Below are 20,725 nucleotides of genomic sequence, written 5' to 3' on the forward strand. Positions count from 1 at the left end.
TGCACCATAGCGTTGTTTTTAGCTGCTTCTCTGCGTGCAGAATGACTATTCTACTCTGCTTTTTGTTTCTGTGCAGTCTTTCTAAGTACCAGAAAGCTCCACTAGGAGGCGATAAACACAATGGAACACAATGAAAGTTCATCTTAACCACTATAATAAAGTACTATGTTACCTTCTAACAGGATGGCAGCACAGTCTTGGTGGTTCCAAACTTCTTCCATTTAATAATGATGGAGGCCACTGTTCTTGGGGACCATCAATGCTACAGAAATGTTTTGGTACCCTTCCCCAGATCTGTGCCTCGACACAATCCTGTCTCGGCGCTCTACGGACAATTCCTTCGACTTCATGGCTTGGTTTTTGCTCTGATATGCAGTGTCAACTGTGGGACCTTATATAGACAGGTGTGTGCCTTACCAAATCATGTCCAAACTATTGAATTTACCACAGGTGGACTCCAATTTCGAGTCTCATAGCAAAGGTTCTGAATACTTATGTAAATAAGTTATTTCTGTTTATATTTCTAATAATGCAAGCGTTTCTAAAAATCTGTTTTCGCTTTGTCATTATGGGGAAAAAAATAGATTTAATCCATTTTAGAATGAGGCTGTAACGTAACAAAATGTGGAAAAAGTCAAGGGGTCTGAATACTTTCTGAATGCACTGTAAATGGTGAGTCAAAGAATTCATTTTTGACCTAGATAGTTTGTGTGTATGTATTGATATGTAGGCTACGTGTGCCTTTTGTTAAAAAAAATTGTTTATGTAGTTCTGTCCTTGAGCTGTTGTCTATTGATGTTCTGTATTATGTCATGTTTTATGTGGACCCCAGGAAGAGTAGCTGCTGCTTTTGCAACAGCTAATAGGGATCCTAATAATATACCAAAAATAATCAACCATTAACAAATGCCTTATAAATAATCTTATGAGTTGACAATAACTCCTTTAGAACTGGTTTATAAGTACATCAGTAATACATTATTAATAATTTACAAATTGTGAACATACAATGATGAAACAACTTACAAATTTTCTTATAAATCATTAACACATTATTTAAAATAGTGTTTATGTATGTGTAAATTACTATTTAGAGATTTCTTATTGATATGAACAAATATAGGAATAATGATTAATACTTGATAAGTAAACTTTATACAAACTTAAAAATGGTTAATTAAGGGACTTTAATATAACTTGTTACCCTACCATCATACTTACATCTCAAAGTGTGGCATGTGTTTGACATCTGTGTGTGTTTGGGGGAGGGAGTGTGGATGGTGGGTTGTGGTAACACATCTTATTCACCTGCCGTATGTATCGCCTATATGTCACTGCATATGTAGCCTACATCTGTTCATCATGTCTCTTCTCATATATCACTCCACAGGTCAGGTGATTAAGGGCTTAGATATTGGTGTGTCGTCTATGCAGAGAGGAGAGGTGTGCATGCTCCTCTGCAAACCAGAATATGCTTATGGTTCAGCTGGATGCCCCCCCAAAATACCTCCCAATGCCATGCTACAGTTTGAGGTAGGTAAAGCAGAGTGGTTTCCAATGTGATGGTGGTATATGGGCCTTCATCTGCACATACAGTAGCAGGTTTCCCCTATACTGTATTCTGACTGTGGATTGTCCTAGATTCTCTCTCGGCATTGTGAACAAAACACATAAATAACACTGTCTCTGTCATAATTCTCATCATTATGGAATTTTATGGTTACTGTTGTGGTAAACTGTGCCAACAAATGGACGCGATGTGATGTTTTTTCTGTTCTTACGTGTCTCTTCACTTCCTTTAGGTGGAGCTGCTGAGCTTCAAAGGGGAGGTGCTGACGGACGACGGCGGCATCACGAGGAGGATAAAGGTCAAAGGGGAGGGCTATAATAGTCCCAATGATGGATCAACTGTCCACGGTGAGGCAGACATGCCTTCTCTCTATCACATTAATTGTGATCTCATTAACTGTGAACTTGGTGATCAATATTTTAGTTGATTTTGGTACAAAGGCTTTGTCTCACATTGACTGTGATCAACATTTTATTGATTTTTTACAGTCTCAAACAACACAAAAAAACAGTGAACATTTAAACCTACATTGTTTGTTATCTGAAGTAAAATAATATTTTTTTCCATTAAAAAAAATCGGTATATTTTCAATTGCATTCCTGTATTCCACAGTGCACCTGGAGGGTCGCTGTGGAGAGCGTCTGTTTGACTCCAGGAACGTGCACTTCGTTGTGGGCGAGTCAGAGGACATGGGTGTTCCTCTGGGTGTAGACAGGGCCATGGAGAAGATGCAGAAAGGAGAATGCTGCATGCTCTACTTAAAACCCAAGTAAGGGCCTTTACTCTACTCTACTCCCTGTCGCTGAAGTGGACCTGTTGCAACACAAAGTAGATATGCATACTCAGTCATCATCAGCAATGATTTGTAACCTTGAACAAGCATCTCTATAGAAAAGTTTCGAAATAATGTACACCTTTCATGGAACAGGTGTGTGTCAGAAATAATGAGCCATACAATACTCTCGCTCTTGTTTTTTGTAGGTATGGCTTTGGGAAAGATGGTAGAGCACAGCATAAGATTGGACCAAACTCAGACCTGATGTATGAAGTGACTCTAAATGACTTTGAGAAGGTGAGTTCTACTTGCTGGATTAGATAGGGTAAAAAGAACGTGTTCAAGTATCCTATTAGTGTCCCTGGAAGATACCAACAGATTGCGTTTATTTGAGCTGGTGGAGTTTAGACAATGAGGGTCTCAGTTAGATATTGCATGATGGCAGAGTGACCCTGGAGAAAATAATGGGAAGAAACAGGCATAATCTCATTGAAAGTCACCTTCAAATCTCCATCTCTGAAACTGATAACAGTATGTTTTCTTTTCAAGGCCAAAGAATCCTGGGAATTGGATCTAAAGGAGAAACTGGATTTGTCTGCGAGAGCCAAACAGAAAGGGACCCAATATTTCAAGGTATAGTGCACCATCTCTGTTTTTCAGACAATAGACAAAATGTAATGACCATTGGATGCATCTGTGGATGAATATTTTAGCTAGTGATGCACCGATATGACATTTTTGGCCGATACCGATATCCGATATTTTCCTTGCCAAAAGAAAACGATACTGATAACCAATATTTAAAATTTGAGCGGCCTTTTAAACATTCTAGTACAGTTAAATAGTGAAAACACACACACATGGACGCAGCGGTCTAAGGCACTGCATCTCAGTGCAAGAGGCATCACTACAGTCCCTGGTTTGAATCCGGCCGTGATTGGGAGTCCCATAGGGCGGCGTACAATTGGCCCAGCGTCGTCCGGGTTTGGCCGGGGTAGGCTGTCATTGTAAATAAGAATTTTTTTCTTAACTGACCTGCCTAGTTAAATAAAGGTTACACACACACACACACACACCACACTGACCAAAACGTTATTTTCTTGGCATTTCGTATGTCCCCTTTACCAGTAAAACATAATCAAAACATATTTCTTTCACTTACTTGCTTTGATGTTTCGTTGTTCATTTGTTCAGTCGTTTCATTCTCAACCAGGATTTCTATGGAACGCCGTTTGGTTTTTTGCATGTTATTTGACGTGTCAAAAAAGCTTGTTGACCAATCAGGACATGAATATGACTGCACGTCACATAATAATATAACGCGTTCATTCGTTTTTTACGTAGTAATCAATTACACATTGATTACACTATCACTCATATTTAAATGTCACAACGATTCATCGATAGGTATGCTATGATGCTGGTAAAGTTGTCTCGCGCATCTACAGTGCTGGTCATAAAGAAAGCTAGCTAGCTCATGGATGCAAACAATGTTCTTCCCAAAAAACATAGCAAAACAACATCTGTTTCACTAGCTATAGTTAGCTAACTAACTATATAGCTAGTTGTCATAATCTAAAATAATCCTAATTTATAAGACAGTTCTTATTTGATTAATGGTGGTCGTACCCATCTATGTGGCTAATTGTGGCTAATCCTTATTGTGGCTAGCTTCACAACACATAACCCGGTCTGGTCGAGCCTTGCTAGCCAGATGAAGCTGGCTGGCTGCTTATAACGTTAGCTTTGGACAACAGGGTTAAGTAGCTGGCTAGCTATTTATTTTCATGAACTGAAGTTCAATTTCAATAGGCGAAGAACAAGTGGCTACCTAGCTAATACTTACACACAAGGATTCCTAAATCATTGCTAAGAATAGTGAAAATGACTGTAGTTTCTACTGGTCATTGTTTTCAGGCTGGTTGTATTGGTGCTAGCTAGGTACCAAGCTAAAGCTAGCTAGCTACCCCAGAATTTGCTGTCAAACAAATAATGCTTTATTACCAATACGGTATTGTAAACACGCCGTTCGTGGCCGGTGTTTGCTTGTTTGCAGATTTTTTTGTACAGCTACTGATAGTAGTGGTGGCGCTTGGCTTGCATGTGCAAATTCAGAACACACAACATTCTATAATAGAACTGTGTTATTTGACGTGTCAAATTAAAAGCTTATTTAACACATCAAATAGTGTTATTGTCAAATATTGTTATTTGACATGTATTTCTTTTGACGCGCAAAGACCCAAACGGCGTGTCGTGTAGCTAATAGCAGTGACGCTATTACTGTGTAACTCTGGTAGGGCAACATCTGAACAATAGTGCACTTGGTAACGTTAGTGTGTACCGGTGCTCGACCAGTCACGAAAGCCAACATCACCCACGACAGAGTGGAACAGTGGCAATGAAATCCATTATCTTGGTGTTAATGGATTTCGCCTTTGAGTTGTCTCACTGAAATTTTCTTACTCTTTCAAATGACTGCTCGACTTGACTGCTCGAACCACACAGCAGACATTGTGAGCTAGGTTAGGAATGCTATGTTGCAGGTGTAGTGCCAAATTTTACCGCCAAAATGTATCTATGTTATATAGGTATGCACGTCAGCTTTGACATTGGTTTTTCACATTGGCGTTAAACTAGACATCGGGCCGATACCGATGTTTGCATTTTTAGCTAATATCGTCCGAATCCGATATGTTCACCGATTTATATCGTGCATCCCTAATTTTAGCCAGGTCATTGATACAAGTCAGTATTCAATGTCCATCCATGTCTGAGGACATCAGGAGATGACGTGGAAACCGGCCACTTGGGGCAACAGTGAGCGCTGTTACCTTCAACTAGGTTTCGGGTTTTGCTAGGACATTGTACAAAACATTAAAAACACCTTCTTAATGTTGAGTTGCATCTGGGCATGGACTCTACAAGGTGTTAAAAGCATTCCACAGGGCTACTGGCCCATGTTGACTCCAATGCTTCCCACAGTTGTGTCAAGTTGGCTGGATGTCCTTTGGGTGGTGGACCGTTCTTGATACACACGGGAAACTGTTCAGCGTGAAAAACCCAGCAGTTTTGCAGTTCTTGACACAAACCTGCGCGCCTGGCACCTACTACCATACCCCATTCAAAGGCACTTCAATCTTTTGTATTGCCCATTCAACCTCTGAATGGCACACATACACACTCCATTTATGGCTCCTGAGTGGCGCTGCGGTCTAAGGCACTGCATCTCAATACACGTGGCATCACTGCAGTCCCTGATTCAAATCTAGACTGCATCACATCCGGCTGTGATTGGGAGTCTCATAGGGTGGTGTACAATTAGCCCAGTGTCGCTGTGGTAGGCTGTCATTGTAAATATGTTTTTTCTTAACTAACTTACCTAGTTAAATAAAATAAAAAATAAATGTTTCAACTGGCTTAAAAATCCCTCTTTAACCTGCCTCCTCCCCTTCATCTACACTTAGTGAAGTGGATTTAATAAGTGACATCAATAAGGGATCATTGCTTTCTTTCACCTGGATTCACCTTGTCAGTTTAGGTCATGGAAAGAGCAGGTGTTCATAATGTTTTGTACAGTCACTGTGTGTGTATATATATATATGTGTGTGTGTGTGTATGTATGTATATATATATACACACATATATATATATATATATATGTATGTATGTATATATATATTATATATTGTCGTGTCTTTGGCTATGCCGGATTAAGTGATATGACATGCTATTCTATAAAATAATTTCTCTGTAATTCATATTACCTGATTCAGCCAATCAGGTGAATGTAATTAACTAGAAAGTCGGGGCACCACGGAAGAATGTTTATAGAGCTGTTATCTTCCGAATAAACTCTTAAAGACCTAGTAATCTTTTACATCAATAGCAGTCTATATTTAATCGTCACCTTGTTTAGTCTCATCTGAAAGTTGTAAATTCTTGGTTATCTTCACGAACCCTGGATAACAATTTGAATCAGCAATACAAAATGTGGTTTAATTATTTATTTACTAAATACCTAAATAATCACAAAGAATTACATATACACAGAATGTATCATACATTGATTACAAATTATGTCATAAAGGAAAACGTCCCTAGCGGACGGAACAGATATGACAGCTGGTTACACAAAGAAAGGGGGTGGGGTTTTGAATGAAAGAACGGGAAGACTGAGGAACAAAGGGAGATGTTATGTCTCTATCGGGCCGTAGGCAGCTATGCTATCGTATATATAGTATCTTATGCATTCTAAATTACCGCCCATTTGAAAAAGGAAAATGTAATAAATATTTACTCTGAGCTGCGCTTCGATTGGTTGGTCGTAGATGGGAGGCTGGGTTGTCCTTTGAAGAATGTCTGATGGTAGAATGAATACTTGGTAGTACTGTCGTCTTGTGGTAGAACAAATACTCTGTCCGTCCTCTCCTAGCCCACGTCTACAGTTGCTGCGCTAACGCGACGGCTAGGAGGTATCACTTCTTTAGTGAATAAGAGTTCGAAATTCATACCAAGTTGCTATGCTAATATGCTCATGCTATATTCTGGCTGGTATAGTCAAAATTCATCCTTCCGGCGTGTAGGTCGTCACCTTCACATTGAAATTCAACGCTAATTTCGTTAGGTTCTCTAAGGTTGGCTTAGTTCTGTAGGTGGTTGTCCTTTCAACGTGGGGACCTCAAGTCCACAAGTCCTTGGAACAGGAAGTTACATTTTCGTCAAGGGGCTTATATAGGATTGGGAGAGAGGACCGTGTTTCATAGTTTACAACCACTGTCTGTTCACATGGGCGGGGCCACTGAGTTGGCAGAGTTTACTCTATGACAAACCGTTCTCTCATTAAGAAGCTAAATTACATTTCATCTTTTCATATTTAAACATTTAAATTGCACAACAATTCCATGTGAATCTGATAACTATAATGTGTAGACTTTCCAAGATACAGTTTATGTCATCCTATCATTAGTAATAATGTCTCAGATGACAACTGATCTGGCATCATATTCTTTAAGTACCAACGCATATTTTCAGCTGGTTGGATTACCAAAATATGGTTCCTTTCCCCACCCTTTTGATGTTATAAGACTCTCTCTATGTTAACAAAGGACTTTCCAAGAGTCACTCTGTAGAGTAGGGAGAGAGAAAAGGGGAAAGGTATTTATGGGGGTCATAAACCTCCCACCATCAGGCCAACGTCATGACTATATACATTGGGGAGAACACGTATTTGATACACTGCCGATTTTGCAGGTTTTCCTACTTACAAAGCATGTAGAGGTCTGTAATTTTTTATCATAGGTACACTTCGACTGTGAGAGACGGAATCTAAAACAAAAATCCAGAAAATCACATTGTGTGATTTTTAAGTAATTAATTTGCATTTGAGGAACTTTCAAGTTTTTTACATTTTCCGGATTGACTGATCTTCATGTTTTAAAGTAATAAGGTAAGGATGGACTGTCGTTTCTCTTTGCTTTTTGAGCTGTTCGTGCCATAAAATGGACTTGGTAGTTTACCATATAGGGTTATCTTCTGTATACAACCCCTACCTTGTCACAACACAACAGACTGGCTCAAACGCATTAAGAAGGAAAGAAATTCCACAAATTAACTTTTAACAAGGTACACCTGTTGATTGAAATGCAGTCCAGGTGACTACCTCATGAGGCTGGCTGAGAGAATACCAAGATTGTGCAAAGCTGTCATCAAGGCAAAGGGTGGGTACTTTGAAGAATCTCAAATCTCAAATATATTTTGATTTGTTTAAACACTTTTTCGGTTACTACATGATTCCATATGTGTTATGTCATAGTTTTGTTGTCTTCACTGTTATTCTACAATGTAGAAAATAGTAAAAAATTAAGAAAAACCCTTGAATGAGTAGGTGTGTCCAAACATTTGACTGGTACTGTATACTTTTTTTATAACTCAATACAAAAGGGAACTTTAGAGATTGGAAGGGCAAAGGGGCATGTGCTCTGCATTGGTAGAGCCCTATCTGTGTACGTGCTTGCTTTGCACATTTCTTTTGCGCTATTAAATGTTGCTTATAATCTTTTTTTGCATGAGAGACCTGCAAAACCTACTCCATGTGTTGTCCCTGGTTCTAGGCAGGGTGTTTCCTGCAGGCGGTGGTCCAATACCAGCGTATTGTGTCATGGCTCGAGATGGAGTTTGGTGTAGGGAAGGAACAGCAGCAGACGATCCAGGACTTCCTACTGGTCGCCCAGCTCAACCTGGCAATGTGCTACCTGAGGCTGAGAGAGTATGCACTGGTTGTGGAGAACTGCAACAAGGTACAATCTCAATGCATACCTGGCTGCACGCATGGGATCCCCACACACATATACACGTATACCATATTCTGAAGCCGAACAGAGCATGCAGCTAGCGCCTGTGCATGGAATAGCATACAGTTGTGTGTGTCTTTAACTCTTTGCTCTGGGTCAGTGGGGTTGTATACCTATGTACATTTTATATACACTGCTCAAAAAAATAAAGGGAACACTTAAACAACACAATGTAACTCCAAGTCAATCACACTTCTGTGAAATCAAACTGTCCACTTACACTGATTGACAATAAATTTCACATGCTGTTGTGCAAATGTAATAGACAACAGGTGGAAATTATAGGCAATTAGCAAGACACCCCCAATAAAGGAGTGGTTCTGCAGGTGGTGACCACAGACCACTTCTCAGTTCCTATGCTTCCTGGCTGATGTTTTGGTCCCTTTTGAATGCTGCCGGTGCTTTCACTCTAGTGGTAGCATGAGACGGAGTCTACAACCCACACAAGTGGCACAGGTAGTGCAGCTCATCCAGGATGGCACATCAATGCGAGCTGTGGCAAGAAGGTTTGCTGTGTCTGTCAGCGTAGTGTCCAGAGCATGGAGGCGCTACCAGGAGACAGGCCAGTACATCAGGAGACGTGGAGGAGGCCGTAGGAGGGCAACAACCCAGCAGCAGGACCGCTACCTCCGCCTTTGTGCAAGGAGGAGCAGGAGGAGCACTGCCAGAGCCCTGCAAAATGACCTCCAGCAGGCCACAAATGTGCATGTGTCTGCTCAAACGGTCAGAAACAGACTCCATGAGGGTGGTATGAGGGCCCGACGTCCACAGGTGGGGCTTGTGCTTACAGACCAACACCGTGCAAGACGTTTGGCTTTTGCCAGAGAACACCAAGATTGGCAAATTCGCCACTGGCGCCCTGTGCTCTTCACAGATGAAAGCAGGTTCACACTGAGCACATGTGACAGACGTGACAGAGTCTGGAGACGCCGTGGAGAACGTTCTGCTGCCTGCAACATCCTCCAGCATGACCGGTTTGGCGGTGGGTCAGTCATGGTGTGGGGTGGCATTTCTTTGGGGGGCCGCACAGCCCTCCATGTGCTCGCCAGAGGTAGCCTGACTGCCATTAGGTACCGAGATGACCTTGTGAGACCATATGCTGGTGCGGTTGGCCCTGGGTTCCTCCTAATGCAAGACAATGCTAGACCTCATGTGGCTGGAGTGTGTCAGCAGTTCCTGCAAGAGGAAGGCATTGATGCTATGGACTGGCCCGCCCGTTCCCCAGACCTGAATCCAATTGAGCACATCTGGGACATCATGTCTCGCTCCATCCACCAACACCACGTTGCACCACAGACTGTCCAGGAGTTGGCGGATGCTTTAGTCCAGGTCTGGGAGGAGATCCCTCAGGAGACCATCCGCCACCTCATCAGGAGCATGCCCAGGCGTTGTAGGGAGGTCATACAGGCACGTGGAGGCCACACACACTACTGAGCCTCATTTTGACTTGTTTTAAGGACATTACATCAAAGTTGGATCAGCCTGTAGTGTGGTTTTCCACTTTAATTTTGAGTTTGACTCCAAATCCAGACCTCCATGGGTTGATAAATTTGATTTCCATTGATAGTTTTTGTGTGATTTTGTTGTCAGCACATTCAACTATGTAAAGAAAAAAGTAGTTAATAAGAATATTTCATTCATTCAGATCTAGGATGTGTTATTTTAGTGTTCCCTATATTTTTTTGAGCAGTGTGTGTACAGTGGGGAGAACAAGTATTTGATACACTGCCGATTTTGCAGGTTTTCCTACTTACAAAGCATGTAGACGTCTGTCATTTTTATCATAGGTACACTTCAACTGTGAGAGACGGAATCTAAAACAAAAATCCAGAAAATCACATTGTATGATTTTTAAGTAATTAATTTGCATTTTATTGCATGACATAAGTATTTGATCACCTACCAACCAGTAAGAATTCCGGCTCTCACAGACCTGTTAGTTTTTCTTTAAGAAGCCCTCCTGTTCTCCACTCATTACCTGTATTAACTGCACCTGTTTGAACTCGTTACCTGTATAAAAGACACCTGTCCACACACTCAATCAAACAGACTCCAACCTCTCCACAATGGCCAAGACCAGAGAGCTGTGTAAGGACATCAGGGATAAATTGTAGACCTGTACAAGGCTGGGATGGGCTACAGGACAATAGCCAAGCAGCTTGGTGAGAAGGCAACAACTGTTGGCACAATTATTAGAAAATGGAAGAAGTTCAAGATGACGGTCAATCACCCTCGGTCTGGGGCTCCATGCAAGATCTCACCTCGTGGGGCATCAATGATCATGAGGAATGTAAAGGATGTGAACCCAGAACTACACGGAAGGACCTGGTCAATGACCTGAAGAGAGCTGGGACCACAGTCTCAAAGAAAACCATTAGTAACACACTACGCCGTCATGGATTAAAATCCTGCAGCGCACGCAAGGTCCCCCTGCTCAAGCCAGCGCATGTCCAGGCCCGTCTGAAGTTTGCCAATGACCATTTGGATGATCCAGAGGAGGAATGGGAGAAGGTCATGTGGTCTGATGAGACAAAAATAGAGCTTTTTGCTCTAAACTCCACTCGCCGTGTTTGGAGGAATAGAAGGATGAGTACAACCCCAAGAACACCATCCCAACCGTGAAGCATGGAGGTGGAAACATCATTCTTTGGGGATGCTTTTCTGCAAAGGGGACAGGACGACTGCACCGTATTGAGGGGAGGATGGATGGGGCCATGTATCGCGAGATCTTGACCAACAACCTCCTTCCCTCAGTAAGAGCATTGAAGATGGGTCGTGGCTGGGTCTTCCAGCATGACAACGACCCGAAACACACAGCCAGGGCAACTAAGGAGTGGCTCCGTAAGAAGCATCTCAAGGTCCTGGAGTGGCCTAGCCAGTCTCCAGACCTGAACCCAATAGAAAATCTTTGGAGGGAGCCGAAAGTCCGTATTGCCCAGCGACAGCCCCGAAACCTGAAGGATCTGGAGAAGGTCTGTATGGAGGAGTGGGCCAAAATCCCTGCTGCAGTGTGTGCAAACCTGGTCAAGAACTACAGGAAACGTATGATCTCTGTAATTGCAAACTAAGGTTTCTGTACCAAATATTCAGTTCTGCTTTTCTGATGTATCAAATACTTATGTCATGCAATAAAATGCAAATTAATTACTTAAAAATCATACAATGTGATTTTCTGGATTTTTGTTTTAGATTCCTTCTCTCACAGTTGAAGTGTACCTATGATAAAAATTACAGACCTCTACATGCTTTGTAAGTAGGAAAACCTGCAAAATTGTCAGTGTATCAAATACTTGTTCTCCCCACTGTATATGTATGTATGTATGTATGTATGTATGTATGTATGTATGTATGTATTTATATGTATATATATGTATGTATGTATGTATGTATGTAACGGATGTGAAATGGCTAGCTAGTTAGCGGTAGTGCGCGCTAATAGCCTTTCAATCGGTTACGTCACTCGCTTTGAGACCTTGAAGTAGTGGTTCCCCTTGCTCTGCAAGGGCCGCGGCCTTTGTGGAGCGATGGGTAACGATGCTTCGTGGGTGACTGTTGTTGATGTGTGCAGAGGGTCCCTGGTTCGCGCCCGGGTCGGGGCGAGGGGACGGACTAAAGTTAAAATGTTACATGTATGTGTATATATATATATATATATATACTATATATGCACTATATATACACTATATTTACAAAAATATCTGGACACTACTTGTAATTAGTGGATTCAGCTATTTCAGCCACACCTGTGGCTGACAGGTATATAACATCGAGCACACAGCCATGCAGTCTCCATAGACAAACATTGCCAGTAGAATGGCCATACTGAAGAGCTCAGTGACTTTCAACATGGCACAATCATAGGATGCCACTTTTCCAACAAGTCAGTTTGTAAAATGTCTTCCTTGCTAGAGCTGTCCCGGTCATCTGTACGTCTAGGAGCAACGACGGCTCAGCCACGAAGTGGTAGGCCACATAAGCTCACAGAACAGGACTGCCGGGTGCTGTAGCGCATATTGTGTAAAAAGTATCTATACTCGGTTGCAACACTCACTACCGAGTTCCAAACTGCCTCTGGATGCAACTTCAGCAAAATAACTGTTCGTCGGGAGCTTCATGAAATGGGTTTCCATGGTTGAGCAGCCGCACACAAGCCTAAGATCACCATGCATAATGTCAAGCGTCGCCTGGAGTGGTGTAAAGCTCACCGCCATTGGACTCTGGGGCAGTGGACATGCGTTCTCTGGAGTGACAGACGAATCTGGGTTTAGCGGATGCCAGGAGAATGCTACCTGCCCCAATGCATAGTGCCAACTAAAGTTTGGTGGAGGAAGAATAATGGTCTGGGGCTGTATTTCATGGTTCGGGCTAGACCCCTTAGTTCCAGTGAAGTGAAATCTTAACGCTACAGCATACAATCAAATCAAATCAAGTTTATTTTATATAGCCCTTCGTACATCAGCTAATATCTCGAAGTGCTGTACAGACACCCAGCCTAAAACCCCAAACAGCAAGCAATGCAGGTGTAGAAGCACGGTGGCTAGGAAAAACTCCCTAGAAAGGCCAAAACCTAGGAAGAAACGTAGAGAGGAACCAGGCTATGAGGGGTGGCCAGTCCTCTTCTGGCTGTGCTGGGTGGAGATTATAACAGAACTATGCCAAGATGTTCAAAATGTTCATAAGTGACAAGCATGGTCAAATAATAATCATGAATAATTTTCAGTTGGCTTTTCATAGCCGATCATCAAGAGTTGAAAATAGCAGGTCCGGGACAGGTGGCGGTTCCATAACCGCAGGCAGAACAGCTGAAACTGGAATAGCAGCAAGGCCAGGTGGACTGGGGACAGCAAGGAGCCATCACGCCCGGCAGCCCCGACGCACGGTCCCAGGGCTCAGGTCCTCCGAGAGAGAGAAAGAGAGAGAGAAGGAGAGAATTACAGAGAGCCAAGATTTTCAAAATGTTCATAAATGACAAGCATGGTCAAATGATAATCAGGAATAAAAGTCAGTTGGCTTTTCATAGCCGATCATTAAGAGTTGAACAGGTAGGGGTTCCATAACAGCAGGCAGAACAGTTGAAACTGGAACAGCAGCAAGGCCAGGTGGACTGGGGACAGCAAGGAGTCATCATGCCCGGTTTGCCGTGACGTATGGTCCTACGACGATTCTGTGCTTCCAACTTTGTGGCAACAGTTTGGGGAAGGCCCATTCATATTTCAGCATGACAATGCCCCCGTGCACAAAGCGAGGTCCATACATAAATGGTTTGTCGAGATCGGTGTGGAAGAACTTGACTGACCTGCACAGAGCCCTGACCTCAACCCCATCGAACACCTTTGGGTTGAATTGGAATGCCGACTGCGAGCCAGGCTTAATTGTCCAACATCAGTGCCCGACCTCACTAATGTTCTAGTGGCTGAATGGAAGCAAGTGGAAAGCCTTCCCAGAATAGTGGAGGCTGTTGCAGCAAAGGGGGGACCAGCTCCATATTAATGTCCATAATTCTTGAATGAGACGTTCGAGGAGAAGGTGTCCACATACTTTTGTTCATGTAGTGTATGTATTAATCTGTTCAGCAAGCGTTTAAAAAATAATCACACAATTTCAACCATTCTGTTATTATTTTTTTAACAGCTTTATAAACTAATAATTTGCTTTTTAAAACTATTTATAAAGCCCTTTATAAATCCCTGTAGGTATACCTTAATGTAAAATGTTACCAATGTAGTTGTGTGTCTGTGTGTATCTCGCAGGTGATAGAATTGGATGGGAAGAATGAGAAGGCTCTGTACCGGCGTGGGGAGGCTCGTCTCTTCCGTAACGAGTTCAGCCTGGCCATGTCTGACTTTAAACTGGTGCTGCAGGTCAACCCCTCCAACCGGGCGGCACACGGTCAAGTCTCTATCTGTCAACGCAAAATCCGGGAACACCATGAAAGGGACAAGAAGATCTATGCCAACATGTTCCAGAAGTTTGCTGAACATGACGTCAAGGTCTGTAACAACATCTTTCACAGTCTGGATGGGTTGCATCCCAAACTGCAACTTATTCCCTATATAGTGCACTACTTTTGAACAGAGCGCAATCGGCTCTCGTCAAAAGTAGTGAACTATATTGGGAATAGGGTACCATTTGGGATGCAATATGGATGTGTAATCAGTTTTACAATCTGACCTTGTTCACTGTTTGAGTAATTTGATACATGTGATATGAGATGTTTATCTATTTCAATTTTATTTTTATCTGTGCTGTGCTGCTGACTGACTGTGGTCCATCGTTCATGATTTAGAGCAGTGGTTCTCAACTGTGTTTTTAGTTTCATCCTAGGTTTTTTTTACAATCTTATTGTTGTTTTATATGACAAGGGAACACATTTCCCACATCTTGCATTATTAATTATTCCATATTGATCATGTTTTTCATGACAAATGTTGGCAAGCTTACTGGTTTGACCACACAATTAACGAAATCCAATAGCGCTGCTATTGAAATCTCTGTGATTCAAGAAAAATAGTTTAGATCAAATGATTGGTCCATTATCATTTCTACACACTTTCTATCTGGTTTTAGTCATTTAAGTTCAGACTGGAGTATTTATTTCAGGGGGAAAGAATCCATATTTTTAAAAGATTTTTTTGACAATTAAAAGTGATCGTTTTTTACTCAGGCACGCTAATTTGGGTTGTGACCCACCAGTAGAGAATCGCTGGTTTATAGTTTCACGTTTAGTGGTAGTAGGCTGACATCTAGTGGTAGTACTGAATAGCTACTTTATTTGAACTTTTGTTCTCTGTTTATAATATATGTCATTTTGCAGACGCTTTTATCGAAAGGACTCATGCCCAAGCGTATGGGTGGTTGTCTGAATCGAATCCACTATCCTGCCGCTGTAAGAGCCATGCTCTTACAAACTGAGCTACAGAGGGCCACTCATTACCACTCGATGCTTCCTTTTTACTCCATAATCTAATATAATAAATATTATACTCATTAATATTGCAAAACAAAACGTATAAAAAGTGATTTATTTTTGCACAATGGAAGAAATCTAAACATTTAAAAGTCCCTCTCCTTTGTATTTGTGTGCTCAACAGGCAGGGAAGGGGAAGAGGAGGAGGGGGGAGGACAGTGGAGCGATGAACGAGAACCATCAAGTGGCCATTAAGAGACGCCGCAGGAGTCAGGACCACGGCCAGGACTGTCCTTGATGCTCCAGAGGAGGCCAGGGGGGCAGGTCTCCCCTTGCTATGCACACAGAGGCAGGGACCAGACGGGGCCGGACCACACCCCTCCACCCTGACCTCATCATCCCCTACCTACCCCCCACCATATGTGCTGTCCCCTGCACGACAGACAGGCGAGTGAGTGGGGAAGGCTGCAGGCCAAACAGCATTCCTTCTTTCAGTCCATAACATGGAATCCAGTCCAGGTCTAGTCCTGAACCTTTGCATTGCACAATGCCTCCAAATGCACACCTCAACTTAACTCAAACCCACAGTCTGCATTCTGATGTTGATAATCAAATATCATTTTGCCTTTGCATCTTCTCGTTTTGCACAATACAGATGAGCAACAGGTATCATTCTATTTTGGTAGCTTCAATCTATTGGTTGAGTTGGCTGGGGTTGCCTTGCACCTTGTGCATAGTCACAATTGTAATCCTCAATATACATCATTTGGCAATGTGGAAGTGGTGACACTGTGCCACTATAACAGACAAAACAGCTGGCGTCATCGTCACTTAATTGTCATAACACCCACAGTCCCAGAAGACTACTTATGTTAAGACAATGAGTCATACAGTATATTTGCAGTGGCTGAAGAACCCCCCACTCTTTACTCTTGAACATGGAGAATAAACAAGTACAGACTCATCCCAGATAGACCCTTGCATGCTACAGATGCTACATACTGTTCTGTGTGTGCTACTGTCTTTGACTGCCCAAATCAATGCAAGTCCAATAATGAAGCTTTAAGTCTCAGCTTTCCAAGCTGCTGTCCAGTCCTCTCTGACTTCAACCTTGCATTCTCTCCTGGACAAATGCTTTTTTCACAGTACACTGTTTGAATTTAAATTATGTGACTGATAACTAGGGCAGGTTTTTATTTAACCTTTATTTTGACAGGGAGTCATGCTGGGACCAAAGTCTCCCCGTAATTACAAAAAAGGTTCTAGTCTCGTAGTTCTCTTCCTCCTGGAATGGGTGACTGTACTGTCTGACTCGTCTTATTTCCTTTTAATAAAAGAGTGTTAAATTATGGACAAGGATGCACCTCGATCTTCAGCTAAGATTGTAAAATCACCGATGTTGTCTTTTTATGAACAATAACGCCTTGGATAAAATCTGGGCTTTCGTTTTTTTGCATTCATTGGACATCTGCCCTTGGGTTGTCTTAATGATTTTATAATTGTTAAAGAAAATAAGGGAGGCTTATGCTCTCAATATAAAAAGAAGCCATTGACTCATTGTGTGTGTGTTTCTTTTATTGAAATGTATGTTTAATTTAAAATGTATCTCTGTACCCAACACTATTTATTGGAGGGTAGTTACCTTAACCCACAAGGTTAGGATTTAAGTGTAGTGTTGCCAGGACTAGATATCACAGCATATAAACCTTATCAAGAGTTTCTATGCTAATAACGTCCATAATGTTTGTTCACCAAAGCTCTGGATACAAATGACCTGCTTCTATTCATACTGACCCAACTATAAATGTTATTGGACTACACTGAGCGTTAGACATAAGAGTCTTAGTGTTATAATACTATATGCACCACATACTGTACAGAATCCGTTGTAAGTGTTATAAACATGACACAGATGGTATTTAATTTTTTTATTTAACCAGGCAAGTCAGTTAAGAACAAATTCTTCTTTACAATGACGGCCTACCCCGGACAACGCTGGGCCAATTGTGCGCCGACTCCCAATCACGGCGGGATGTGATACAGCCTTGAATCTATGTATTAATAAAGGGATACTTTGGGATTTTGGCAATTTTTGGCCCTTTATCTACTTAGAGTCAGATAAACTCGTGGATACAGTTATGTCTCTGCGTGCAGTTAGAAGGAAGTTGCTAACTAGCGCTAGCGCAATTGATAATTAGCATTAGTCAGTGCGCTAACGCTATTTAGCACTGGCTTGCGAAACTAGCTCTATCTTCCTTCATACTGGTCACAGAGAGATACAAATGGTATCCATGAGTTCATGACTCTGGGGAACTAGATAAAGGTCCTCACTGCCAAAATCTCAAAGTATCCCTTTAAGTATTCACTCTCTCTGGTAAATGTGCAAATGCAGGCATTAGAGATTACATTTTTAGTTTACATTGGCCTGCCCAACCCCAACCGGACTTTTAGTGATGCATATTCTTTATCTACCACGGGACATTAGTGAAACAAGTGACTGGATCTCCATGGTGATTTTCAGTCAGAGGATCATGATGATGTCCTATGTGTAAACATAAAATAGACCTCCTGCATTTAAAGACTTGAAAAGGAACAAAGGAAACCCCAGTCATAAAGCCCCAATATCAAATTGCTGTAAACATAACTTGAAATAGTTATTTCGTACCCTCATTTCAACAAAATTCTGTATGAGTTAAGTAATATGATTTTAAACAATAAAACATAAAAAATTATATTACTTGAGGTGTCAAACAAGGGGAAGTAGTAGTTGCACTCTTATACTCAGGCAATACGTCTCAGCTCTCTTCTCGCCTGAAATATATACAGAAAGGGGGCATTGACATTTGACACATGAATGCAGTAGGAAATAGTATAAAGTACAACTTCTCACTCATAACAGGCACTCTCACTGAAAGTCTAACAGAGTGATCTCATTTTTCCGCATAGGCATGTTGTACAACCTGATAACTGGCACACTTTAAATAGACATTGTCTTATTTACAACAACAAACTTGTCAATTTCATATTTGAAATGGGTCACACTTTATTTGGATAGTCCATCTGTAGATGCTCTACAGATAGTTTGTTGATAGAATGACCATCTGTCGATAAGCAATTGCTTGCTACGGTTAGGTATAGAATAAGAGTAAAGGTTAAGTTTAGGCTTAGAGCTAGGTTTAGTATAAGGGTTAAGTTCAGTGTTAGGAAAGTAAGGGTTAGGGTTAGTAGATAGTTGAAATGTTGATTAAAACTTTCCACCCTCTCCACTACTGTCCCGTCAATGTAGATAGGGGCTGCTTCCTCTGCTGTTTCCTGAAGACCACAATCATCTCTTTTGTTTTGTTGACATTGAGTGTGAGGTTATTTTCCTGACACCACGCTCCGAGGGCCCTCACCTCCTCCCTGTAGGCCGTCTCGTCGTTGTTGGTAATCAAGCCTACCACTGTAGTGTCATCTGCAAACTTGATGATTGAGTTGGAGGCGTGCATGGCCACGCAGTCGTGGGTGAACAGGGAGTACAGGAGAGGGCTCAGAACGCACCCTTGTGGGGCCCCAGTGTTGAGGATCAGCGGGTGGAGATGTTGTTACCTACCCTCACCACCTGGGGGCGGCCCGTCAGGAAGTCCAGTACCCAGTTCCACAGGGCGGGGTCGAGACCCAGGGTCTCGAGCTTGATGACGAGTTTGGAGGGTACTATGGTGTTAAATGCTGAGCTGTAGTCGATGAACAGCATTCTCACATAGGTATTTCTCTTGTCTAGATGGGTTAGGGCAGTGTGCAGTGTGATGGTGATTGCGTCGTCTGTGGACCTATTGGGGCGGTAAGCAAATTGGAGTGGGTCTATGGTGTCAGGTAGGGTGGAGGTGATATGGTCCTTGACTAGTCTCTCAAAGCACTTCATGATGACGGAAGTGAGTGCTACAGGGCGGTAGTCATTTAGCTCAGTTACCTTAGCTTTCTTGGCAACAGGAACAATTGTGGCCCTCTTGAAGCATGTATGAACAGCAGACTGAGATAGGGATTGATTGAATATGCCCGTAAACACAACAGCCAGCTGGTCTGCGCATGCTCTGAGGACGCGGCGGGGGATGCCGTCTGGGCCTGCAGCCCTGCGAGGGTTAACACGTTTAAATGTTTTACTCACGTTGGCTACAGTGAAGGAGAGCCCGCAGCCTTTGGTAGCGGGCCGTGTCAGTGGCACTGTATTGTCCTCAAAGCGAGCAAAAAAGTTGTTTAGTCTGTCTGGCAGCAAGGCATCGTGGTCCATGACGGGGCTGGTTTTTCTTTTGTAGTCTGTGATTGACTGTAGACCCTGCCACATACCTCTCGTGCCTGAGCCGTTGAATTGCGACTCCACTTTGTCTCTATACTGAACCTTAGCTTGTTTGATTGTGTTACGGAGGGAATAGCTACACTGTTTGTATTCGGTCATGTTTCCGGTCACCTTGCCCTGATTAAAAGCAGTGGTTCGCACTTTCAGTTTTGCGCGAATGCTGCCATCAATCCACGGTTTCTGGTTGGGGAATGTTTTAATAGACGCTGTGGGTACAACATCACCGATGCACTTACTAATAAACTCGGTCACCGAACTCGCCAATGTTGTTGTTTGCCGCAATGCGGAACATGTCCCAGTCCACGTGATCGAAGCCATCTTGAAGCGTGGAATCCAATTGGTCGGACCAGCGTTGAACAGACCTGATCACGGGTGCTTCCTGTTTTAATTTCTTTCTATAGGCTGGGAGCAACAAAATGGAGTCGTATTCAGCTTTTCCGAAGGGAGGGCGGGGGAGGGCCTTATATGCGTCATGGAAGTTAGAATAACAGTGATCTAGGGTTTTGCCAGCACAATCGATATGCTGACAGAATTTGGGGAGCCTTGTTTTCAGATTAGCCTTGTTAAAATCCCCAGCTACAATAAATGCAGCCTCAGGATGTGTGGTTTCCAGTTTACATAGAGTCGAATGAAGTTCTTTCAGGGCTGTCGATATGTCTGCTTGGGGGGGGAATATACATGACTGTGATTATGATCGAAGAGAATTATCTTGGTAGATAATGCGGTCGGCATTGGATTGTGAGGAATTCTAAGTCAGGTGAACAAAAGGACTTAAGTTCCTGTATGT

The 20,725-nt window shown here is 42.4% G+C and overlaps 1 protein-coding gene across 1 annotated transcript in view; it reads left to right on the forward strand.

Annotated features, from left to right (window-relative positions):
• The window catches only part of fkbp5 (FKBP prolyl isomerase 5), a 36,642-nt gene extending 19,480 nt beyond the window's left edge, over positions 1-17,162 (forward strand). The window contains exons 4-11 of the mRNA XM_071336124.1: positions 1,391-1,533; positions 1,803-1,917; positions 2,183-2,339; positions 2,552-2,642; positions 2,895-2,978; positions 8,459-8,644; positions 14,449-14,688; positions 15,790-17,162. Coding sequence (XP_071192225.1) covers positions 1,391-1,533; positions 1,803-1,917; positions 2,183-2,339; positions 2,552-2,642; positions 2,895-2,978; positions 8,459-8,644; positions 14,449-14,688; positions 15,790-15,903 — 1,130 coding nt within the window. The 3' untranslated portion in view covers positions 15,904-17,162. The remainder of the gene's footprint in view (positions 1-1,390; positions 1,534-1,802; positions 1,918-2,182; positions 2,340-2,551; positions 2,643-2,894; positions 2,979-8,458; positions 8,645-14,448; positions 14,689-15,789) is intronic.
• The last annotated feature ends 3,563 nt before the right edge of the window (positions 17,163-20,725 follow it).

Source organism: Salvelinus alpinus, chromosome 12, assembly GCF_045679555.1.
Source record: "Salvelinus alpinus chromosome 12, SLU_Salpinus.1, whole genome shotgun sequence".
Classification (NCBI taxonomy): domain Eukaryota; kingdom Metazoa; phylum Chordata; class Actinopteri; order Salmoniformes; family Salmonidae; genus Salvelinus; species Salvelinus alpinus.